This window comes from Rhamphochromis longiceps, linkage group LG2 (assembly GCF_057381845.1).
Source record: "Rhamphochromis longiceps isolate RC_006_pf linkage group LG2, R_longiceps_female_GT1.1, whole genome shotgun sequence".
Classification (NCBI taxonomy): Eukaryota; Metazoa; Chordata; class Actinopteri; order Cichliformes; family Cichlidae; genus Rhamphochromis; species Rhamphochromis longiceps.
The window spans coordinates 37,668,522-37,678,896 of record NC_140558.1 but is presented as its reverse complement, the minus strand read 5'-3'; the positions used below and the strand labels follow the sequence as shown (position 1 = coordinate 37,678,896).

Genomic DNA, 10,375 nt, shown 5'->3' with positions numbered 1-10,375 from the left:
TTGCATGACACATCTGACAAAGCACCAAATCACGTCTTACAAGGTGATCAAATACTTACATCACTAACTAAAATGTACATTTTTTGTAAATCTCCTAATAGTTTTGTTGAGAATTTAATTAAATTATTAAAATAAACCCACCAATTACATTATGGACTGCTGGTGAATTTAATAATTCAGCAATGACTTGTTTACCCTAGTGTATAAATGATCAAATCAGGGTTATTTAGTCAAGTAAAAGACAAAATTTGTGTCACATCACAAAAGCAGATTCCAGCATGTTTATTACCAAATGATGACAATTGTTATCTTCCAGGGGAAAAAAAAAACAAACAAACAAAAGAAATATGAGGCCAAACGGGGTGCAACAGATATCTTAAGGCTCTGTTAAATTCTTAGCTTCAAAACAAAGATACAACATAGCATGTATCCCAAAAATGCACAGAAAGCAAATAACTAGTATAAGTTTAAAACTGGCTAGCCCGTGTCATTAGCTCTTAATAAATAGGTTACTATAAGAAAAAGAAGAATACGAAGTGAAATCTGATTAACTGTGTCAGAACTTCTTATTAATCCACATTTCAGAGGAAGTTATTTTTTTCTAAATGATAAGGAATCGGCGTCTCTGAATATTTAAAGTGACACGCGTCATGGAGTCAAACACAAATATGCACGCTGAACTTCCTGCAGTCGTTCCCCCCTCCCTCCAATAGAATAAAATAACAAAATAAAAAACTGCCCTCAAGAAAGCTGAAAATGGAAGACCGGCGTCCACGCAAGTCACACCTTGTAGAGACTGAAAACAGCAAAATGGCTCATCCACATCACTTCAAGTTGAATTAGCGGTAAAAAACATTTTCACTTTTGAGCGTGCGTGCTTTCAGATGAGTTTCACTGCCTCACACTACTGAAAAATTAAAAATAAGCATCACTGGTTTAATACAGTTATTCACCCTGCTGAGCTAAAAAAACAAAAACAAAAAACCTCACGTTACTTTAATTTGTGTCAGTTTTACGGAATAAGATTTTCAAAATAAGATCAGCACAGTACACCAGGATGGGAAACTGGCTGAAGTAAGCATGCTTAAAAGTGAAAATGCTCCAATAATATGAAATAATTTTTTCAAATTCCAAACTTGAGACATAATACAAGGAATATTAAAGTATATAGTAATGATTTAAGCAGCTTTAAAAAGATGCTGCAACCTCACAACACTCCTGCTTTCAGGGATATTTCAGAAAAAAAAAAAAAACCCCACACACACATAAAAAACAAAACAAAACAAAAAAACCCGAAAAGACGAATTCACAGGTGGCCGTTCGTAAAAGTCAGTCAGTACAACTTGATCCCGGGTCATCGCGAAGGCCGTTGAGGTTGCAGCAGAAACATCTTCTAACAGTTATGATATCAAAAATAGGACCGACGTCTTTCCTGTCAGATGCTCTGAGACAGGAAGTCAGAAACCACCTCAAGCAGAAACTTTGCCAGCTGCGGTAAGTTTTTAATCAGCAGGGTTGAAGTCAGGTTGTGCCCGCGTTAACGGATCATCAAAAAGCTTGAGGTGGATCCAGACAAATGATGAGTCTGTGAAACAGAAAGACAGGAGGCCATTAGCTCAGGGTTTGTGAAGTTAAACGCAATGATTTTTAATATCAAAGCATGTCAAAGTTATTATTTTCAAATACAAGTCAGAGTCATGTTTGGATTATTTAACAGTTTTTTATGCTTTTCTCTGCCATATGTAACGGTAAACTAAAGCTTCCCTGGTTTCTGGACTGCTGCTCAGACAAAATGTACAAATAAAAGTCATTGACGGCAAACGTCTCCTTACTAACAATCCTTATGATGCTTTAAATCCACTAAGGATATGGCATAAAGTATTCCATGTCCGAGGTGCATAAAGAAAAAGGTTTTCTCTCAAACTTAAAAACTCTGTGCACAATAAAAAACACAAAAACAAGAAAACAAAAAACTGTTTGGATTACTGTCCAGTGAATTTCTTCCAGTGTACTGCAGCCTGCTGGACCCAAAATGGCTGCCCTCATACTGGATTATTTTTGTTTAAACATAATAAAATTTGCTCATGTAGCTTATTAACCTACTTTCTTAAACTAATTTGAATCCTGGAGTGCAACAGTATTGACTGTTCTTAGGTATATTTCTTCTTTATTTGTAATACACGCAGGGTTACATCCTCCTGCAGGTCAATGCCCAAACAGAACGATGTTTAAGGAACGCTACGGTTTGTGTGATAAAATCAAGTTGTGGATAAAAACTGATACTCACATGGCGGTATTTTGAGTTGCGTTTACTGTGTACACGGTAATGCTCGATGTTTTATTTTTAAATTACTGAGTTTTGCGGTTTAAGGAAAGAAAATTCGTAAAGCTTGCAACTGATGCTTAAAGGTTACAGTGAAGTTACAGTACTGAGAAAAAGTATTTGCCCCTGCTCTCTCTTTTGTTTCTTTTTTCCACATTTACAGGTTTCAGATCATCAAACAAATGTTAATATTGGAAAAAGATAACCCAAGTAAAATACAAATAGCAGCTTTTAATGATTTCATATATTATGGAAAACTAACCCAAACTACCTGACCCCATGTGAAAACGTAATTGTCCTCTAATTATAAGAGCTAGTCACAGCAAGAACTGCAATCAAGTGTTTGCCATAACTGGCATTGAGTCTTTCATATCCCTTTGGAGGAATTCTGGCCCACTCTTCTTTACAGAACTATTTTAATTCACTAATACTTTTTGAGGGTTTCAAGTATAAATAGTCTAAGGTCATACCAAAGCATCTCAATTTGATTTAAGCCCATTCAGAGGTGGACTTATCTCATTGTGCTGCTGCATAACCAGGGATGGGAATTGATAAGAATTTAGTGATTCAGATTCCATTATCCATATCTAGAGCTGGGCGATATGAGATTTTTTCATATCACGATATGTTTTTTTCATTTCAGGCGATAACGATATCTATCACGATATAAGCCAAATAACTATATTTGTAAGATTTAAATGTGCTGTTGCTCACAAGTAAAATGTGAAATAATCAGCAGCTTGTTTTTATTTAAATATTTATTTCCCATAATAAGTTCAACAGGGTAGATGTACTTAAGGAACATGAGACTTTTTCAGATAAATAAAGGCAAATATTGCAAACTACACAAAAGGCAGCCGCTAAAGCGTTTAAGTTTCAAAACAGAACAAACGAAACAGACTAAATTGTCAATTCCACTTAGAAACAAAATATTAATTCTAAAAATAAATCTTAGTTTGTTTTACAGAAGAACAGACAAAACTGACTAACTTTTGTCAATATCAAATAAACTGAGAACTAAAAGGAAATTCTCAATCTCTCCTTGTTGTATAGCTGAGCTTTTCAAACAGTTTTAACAGTTACTTTAGTCTGACAAAAGCCGAATGACGAATTAGCGCTTCCAGTCAGAGACTGAGGCTACGTCCACACGTACACGGGTATTTTTGAAAACGGAGATTTTCCGTTTTCGTTTTAAAAAATAATCCCGTCCACACATAAAGGCAGAAATGAAGGAAAACGCTGTTATGAACATGCCAAAGCAGCAGGTGGCGCTAGATTCCTAACCGTGCAGAAATGTTGGCCAATCAGAAGTCTAGAAGCCTCGGTGGGAAAAAGTAAACAAAGCTGGGGCATAGAAGCAGAACCGAGTCGTATGTGTGGAGGGACAGTAACTGTGTGTATATATGTAAGCATTTAAACACTGCAGAGAGTACAATTAACAGAAACAGTATTGTAGAAATTCATTTCACCGAAACAATAACGTGGCGCACAGTGTGACGCATGCACCAGTTTATTGTATTTCCAGACTTGCTTTCGGCACAATTTACAGTGCATGCTACTCTGTTTTTTGTCAGACTTGAAATAGCCGAAATACCTTCACACTACGGAACTTCTATGGCTCTTCCGTTCGACAATCTCTCCGGCATTGGAACCATCATCTTTTCTCTTCGGTCACGCTCGGTTGATTTTTCTAGTCGGCACACTCATTTCCTCCGCTGGCTGCTTCCCAAACAAACCCACGTGCGGCTTGGCACTTGTGCTGTACGTAACAAGTCACGCGAGGTGACGCTGCGGCTGTGATTGGTTCGGCTCTGCGCTACTTAATTTAGATTGGCTGACCTTTTTTTTTTTTTTTTCTTTTTAAGAGGACGAGAGCGGCGAGGTCTATCGCGATAGCTTAATTTCTCTATCGAGTAAAAATTATATCGCGATACATATCGTTATCGTTCTATCGCCCAGCTCTATCCATATCATTTACTGATTGATTCCTTATCGATTCAATTCTTACTGATAGTGCTGTGTGGTTAAATGTTTGTGCATGTTGGAGGCTTTTCCTGTCTTTGATGTGTTGGTGGACATTAAAAACAAATAATGTATTATGGTAAATGGCCTGTATTTATATAGCGCTTTACTAGTCCCTAAGGACCCCAAAGCGCTTTACATATCCAGTCATCCACCCATTCACACACATATATTATACATATATTATGCAGAACACTTTGAGGAAGTAATTTGACACATTACTTTCGCGTTTCTCAGTAAAATGACCTGAAACATACCATCTCATAATTACCATTTAACAACATAAACCTCAGGCTACAGTCCCACGCATCAGCACAAATCCCTATCCTAATGAATGGACAATAAGCTGGGCTTAATTGGCAGGCAAGAAACTGAAATACTGGGAAAAGGTTCTCAATTCCCATCCCAATTTAAAACCCAAATGATTTTGAGCTTCAAAGCATGATCTCATGACAGGATATTCTTCAGGTTTTTTTGTTTCTGTTTTTGTAGCGAGCAGAGTTCATAGTTCCATCAATTACATCAAGTCATCCAAGTCCTGAAGCAGCAAAGCAGCCCCAAAGCATCACATTACCACCACCATGTTTGGCTGTTGATACAATGTTCTTTTTATGAAATGCTGTGTTAGTTCTCCACCTAATGTAACAGAAATATTTTAAGCTCACATTTGTTTTTAGCCACACACAAATCAAGCCTTTGGGTTTGTTTTGTTCATCGGTGGCTTTTGTCTCTTTCTTATTTCTGAATCATGAACTCTGACATCTATTGCAGGAAGTGAGGCCTAAAGTTCTTTAGATGTTCTGAGTGCTTTTGTGACCTCTTGGATGAGTTGTTGATGCACTCTTGGGAGTAATTTTGGTAGGTCACCCACTGCTGGTAATGTGCACTGCAGTTCTCTATATTTATGTGATTCAGTGGAGTTCCAAAGCCTTAGAAATTGCTTTTTAACTCTTTCCATACTAAGAGATGTCAATGTTTCTAACCAGTTTGAGTTTCTTTAACTCACAGCACGACATGTTGCTTTTTGAGTTAATTTAGCCTACTTCACTTTGTTAGACATGTTCTCGTTAAGTGATTTCCTGATTCAACATGTCTGGTAGGGTGTACTAGTGAAACTGAACTTACCCCCTGTGAATTAATCACAGTTAATTCGGGATTTTGGATAGATCTTTTCCCATAATAAAAAACTCCATTTTGTTTTTACTTGGGTTATCTAATATTAAATTTTGTTTGATCTGGCAATTTCTTAACTTTGCTGCAGAATGACAACAGCAGGCACTCTCTTTCTACAGTAGTAACAATATCTGCAGCATTCTCAAGAGAGGCGCATCATTTATTTTACTACATTTATTTATGCCCCAAAACGCATTTATGATACTGTTGTGCATTTAGCTAGCAGTATATAATATATAAAAAAAATCCCAGTGAGCCAACAGATCAGACATTTTAAATTATAAATACGTAATAAATTAAAATGTCTGATCTGTTGGCTCACTGGGATTTTTTTTTTAAAACACTGAGCTGGGGATCCACTGATCTAATAACTGGATCAGATATCATTCCAGGCTTAACTCAAAAATTTGGAACATACATCTGTGCCTGCTGTCTACAGAAGCATCTATTAAACTCAGCTGTATGTTTTGTTCTGTGTTTACTTCTAGCGTGAAAATGTGAAGTACTTCAAAAAACGTAATCTACCGTGTTGATGGACTCAAAGAAAATCCAAAGGGTTTAAGGATTACTTATTATTGATTATCTGACACATTTTGGATCCTGAACTTCACAGATGTCATCATTAGTTAAAAACAACTTAAAAGTCCAAATTAAAGGTACTGATGGAGAATCAACCTCATATATCACCATAAGATGACAATGAATTAACAGAGTAATGATTAAAGGTTTAGCACTCAGAATTTTTAAAGCAGCCATCTTTATTTTCTTGTTTTAATTTGAGACTAAATGACCGGCGAGAATCCTACAGCTGCATAAGATTTAAAAGGCTGGTGGGTTTTAAACCGCGGTTGCATCTCTCACAGAATCTAAACTGAACTTCCTGTTTTGGAACATAAATTATTTTTCAGGATGTCACATTTTCCTCTTTCTGCGACTCGCCTCATAGGACCATCTGCTTCATTGCCCCCTGCTCTTCCTCCCGGCCCTGAGCATTCAGACAGTTGCATTCTTCATGCTGCATACTTTCTGCGATCTTATGATAACAAGATAAACCAAACAGTTTGCCCAGAGCAGCACCACCCACTCTTCTTTCTCACTTCCAGCCGAATCTCTCTCTCCCTCACACTGCACTCAAAACACCACACAGTCTTGTGAACCGTCTCTACAGGGACATTTTATCACATTTCGTAAAAATAGTAAGGGGCCAACTGTGCTGTGTGTCCAGAGCATGGGTACAGCCCTGCTAGATGATGTCCCTACCTTTTCCTCACTGTACCACGCAGGCTGTGCAGCACTGTTCCTGCTTCTCTGGCAGCGAGGAGTAATTCATCTGCCGGACAATCTCTGCAAACAGCTCATCCACCATCGTCTTGCTCTTGGCAGAGGTTTCGATAAAAGGGCAGCCCCACTCTTGAGCCAAAGCCCGTCCATCTGATCCGGCCACCTCACGCTCAGACTCCAGGTCGACTTTGTTACCAACCAGAATCAGCGGCACCTTCTCAAAGCGCTTCACTCGCACTATTTGGTCTCGCATTGGTCTGATGTCCTTAAAAATTGAGAAAAATAAGAAGTGTGAGATATTGAAATTTAAACAAAACAAAAAATTAATCATCAAGCAGATGCGAACTTTGGTTATTTCTCAATAGGCACAATTTCTTCATGATGCAAACATTTAATTACGATTTTTCTGGCTCAAAACTGGTCACATTGTTGAGGTAAAGCTTTGTTTTACCCAGCAGACATTCGTGAATTTTCATGAAAGTTTTGGAAATATGCAAATATATATTTTATGGTTGCTAAACATTTCCTTTTGGGAAGGCCAAAACTTCTTTTCACATCTAGTTAAAGCACTTTTATTTATTGGTACTTCAAAAGTAATTATCCATTAAATACCGAGTGCTAATATTGAAGGCTCTAAAATATCAGGACGTGGGATGACTATTTTCTTTAGTAGACCTGGTTCATAGTTATCTAAGCTTTCTTATGCACTGTTTGTTTTCTGTGTGGTGCCATCCTTCAACAAATGAGTGCTATATGGAGATATTGGGGGTCCAAATGAGCCCTAGCCTTCCCATTTTAATCTCGATAATGTGGCTTGTAGCATTCCCTGCATGAGAAGTATGAATCACAGCCTGATTAACCACATACGGTTGCAGATTTCAGGTGTGTGTGGTGCATCTGGGGTACCTGGAAAGACTGCTGGTTGACCAGGCTGTAGACCAGGATGAAGCCCTGTCCATTCTTGATGTACAGGTCTCTCATGGACGCGAACTGCTCCGTCCCCGCCGTGTCCAGGATCTCCAGCACGGAGGGCGACGAGTCCACCTCGATCTCCTTCCGGTAGAAGTCCTCGATGGTCGGGTCATATTTCTCGATAAAAGTGCCGGTGACAAACTGCACGGTGAGCGCGGATTTCCCGACGCCGCCGCTGCCCAGCACGACAACTTTGTATTCTTTCATTGGGGCGGTCAAGGCGGGCTAACTCAGCAGCTAACGACTGCTATACTCGCTCCACAAACATTTATCAGGCCTTTACGAGAGCTAACGAGAGAAGCCACAAAAGTTAGACGATATACAATAACCCCCCTCATTCACATAAACAGTTCAACCGCTCATACTTGGGTTTTTCTACGTTTTCCAGCTAGTGAGACAGTAAAAGTTGATGTCCGGCAACTCCGGCGTTAGCTAGCGTTAAAGCTAGCTCGCGCCTGGCTGAATTCCCGCTGTGCCATCCTCGCGCTTTCAGTCGTTAGATCGATGTGATTCACCACAAGCGCCGGCGTTGGTCAGTGAACTTGTTGTCTACTGACGGCAGGTCACGGTGGTACACATTAGACCCTCACCCCAAACCGCATGACAGTCCCCACAGCAGCCCGCCGGTATCGCCGCAGCGTTGACTGCGTCCTTCCCTTAGTCCGGGCCTGGTTCTGGTTCCGGCCCAGCCCGGCGCCCTAGCAACCGGGCCCGTTATCGACGCAGACTCAGTGTTATAATCCCACCGTCCATTGGCTACAGTTTATTACTGATCCGGTATATATGTGACTGTGTACAGGGTGGGTTCTGCTTCAGAAAGAAAGGCTTTTTTTTCAACCATCTGATTTCCTGGAGCTAACAACCTGTTTCCGCTAACGAGAATCAGACTTCCGCTGCGACGGTTTTCATAATAAAAGCACACAAAACGTTACAGAAAATTACGATTTTTCGTTTCTAACATCCATCCAGGTTTTCCACTTAGCCAATTCTGGGTCGCGGGGACTTGATCATGTTCTTTCCTTGATATTTATTTATTTATTTAAATACAGTACTGTGCAAATGCCTTGAGACACCCCTTATTCCTTTAAATTAGTTTTTTTTAAATGCGCCCTCTCCAGGCTTTTTGAAGAAAATCTTTTTTCCTTTTCACTCATTTTCAGTCCAGTCCTTGTACCTGACCATTTTCAGATGACAATTTTAAAAAAATGTTTTACACTGACGTTTGAGTCATTCAAACAAGTGATGAGCTAGTTTTATGTCCACACACAATAGACAGTTTGTTACATTTCAGTTTTATTACAGTTTAGTTGAATACACAATAATAATAATAATGATAATTGCTAACCTACATATTTAGCGATTTATCATGCAGACCTATCTTATTCACACAAGTTATCTAAATGAGCAGATTGTTGTCACATGAAGTGGTTTCATTTATTTTCCCGCAGTTACACACTATCCTCCAGGGGATTAGCTTCACTGATGCATAAGTGTGGGTTAGTTCACAATGTGAAAAACACCAAGACTGGACGTTGTGAGCAAAGACTGGTTTAATGTGCAATCACAATGTTGCCGTTATATGAAGGAAGAATTTGTTTAAAGAAACAGCCACAAAATGAATCAGCTACAGGTCCATCTTGACCATTTCTCCGTGTTACTGAGGATGTCACACTCAGAGGTTGCAGTCTTACATCAGCAGCATAAGGAAGCTGGTCAACCTCACTTCCTCTGAGAGCAGTTTCGATTCCTGTTTTTATATTTATATTTGGGTGAAGTTCTCTGAATAGCTTTACTATAGTGCTTTTAACTGCAATAGATTAAGTTAGTGGTCTGCTAATTCAGATTAATTCTGCATACTGAAGACAGTGACTCTCTACAGTGCAGTTAATTTCAAAACTGCATCATTCATCACACTTTGCACTCTGTTATCTAAGAAACTTTAATTTCATCTGGTTTTTGCCATACTGTCTTTAGTAAGCCATTTTGCATTTTTTATTGTAATGCATAGTCATATTACCTCATTATATTTGAGTTAATTTATTTTTTAGATAATTAAGATAATTGTTTGATCCTGTTTTATTTAATTTTATTGAGCTATAGACTATTTTATTCATTTAAACTATATGTTGTTGGGCAGATCATTAGGTATGCCTTTAAACTCCTCAATCAACACAAATATTTAATCAGCCAATAACATGGCAGCAACTCAGTGTATTGACATGTTGAGTTCAAATTGAGCATCAAAATAGGGAAGAATTGTGATTTAAGGAACTTTGAAAATGGCATGAATGGGATGGTCTGAGTATTTCAGAAACTGTGGATCTAGTGGGATTTTCCCACAAAATCACCGGGTTTACAGAGCATGGTTTTCTGAGGGAAAATGCCTTGTTGATACCTGAGGTCAGAGGAGAATGGTGAGACTATGTCAAGCTGATAAGGGTCAACAGTAATTCGTTACAACCAAGGAGGAAGAGCATCTGTGAACCCAGATGAGCTGCAGCAGCAGAAGTCCACATCAGGTGCCAGTATTGTCAGCTAAGAACAGGAAACTGAGGCCACGATTTGAGGCTACAACATTTCTGAGGAATGTTTCCAGTTCCCAGT

The 10,375-nt window shown here is 38.8% G+C and overlaps 1 protein-coding gene across 1 annotated transcript; it reads right to left on the bottom strand.

Moving 5' to 3' along the window:
• Positions 1-247: 247 nt before the first annotated feature.
• On the bottom strand, positions 248-8,645 carry rap2c (RAP2C, member of RAS oncogene family). Its single transcript, XM_085427124.1, has 3 exons — positions 7,706-8,645; positions 6,779-7,064; positions 248-1,585 (listed from the first exon to the last, which is right to left on the bottom strand). The coding sequence occupies exons 1-2, from the start codon at positions 7,976-7,978 to the stop codon at positions 6,786-6,788; spliced, it is 552 nt and encodes a 183-aa protein (XP_085283250.1). The 5' UTR covers positions 7,979-8,645; the 3' UTR covers positions 248-1,585; positions 6,779-6,785.
• Positions 8,646-10,375: the final 1,730 nt, after the last annotated feature.

Coding starts and splice junctions, on each gene's coding strand:
- rap2c (XM_085427124.1), bottom strand. CDS start 7,978: ATGAAAGAATACAAAGTTGTCGTGCTGGGCAGCGGCGGCGTCGGGAAA. Junction 7,065..7,705: donor TCAACCAGCAGTCTTTCCAG/GTACCCCAGATG, acceptor TCAATTTTTAAG/GACATCAGACCAATGCGAGA.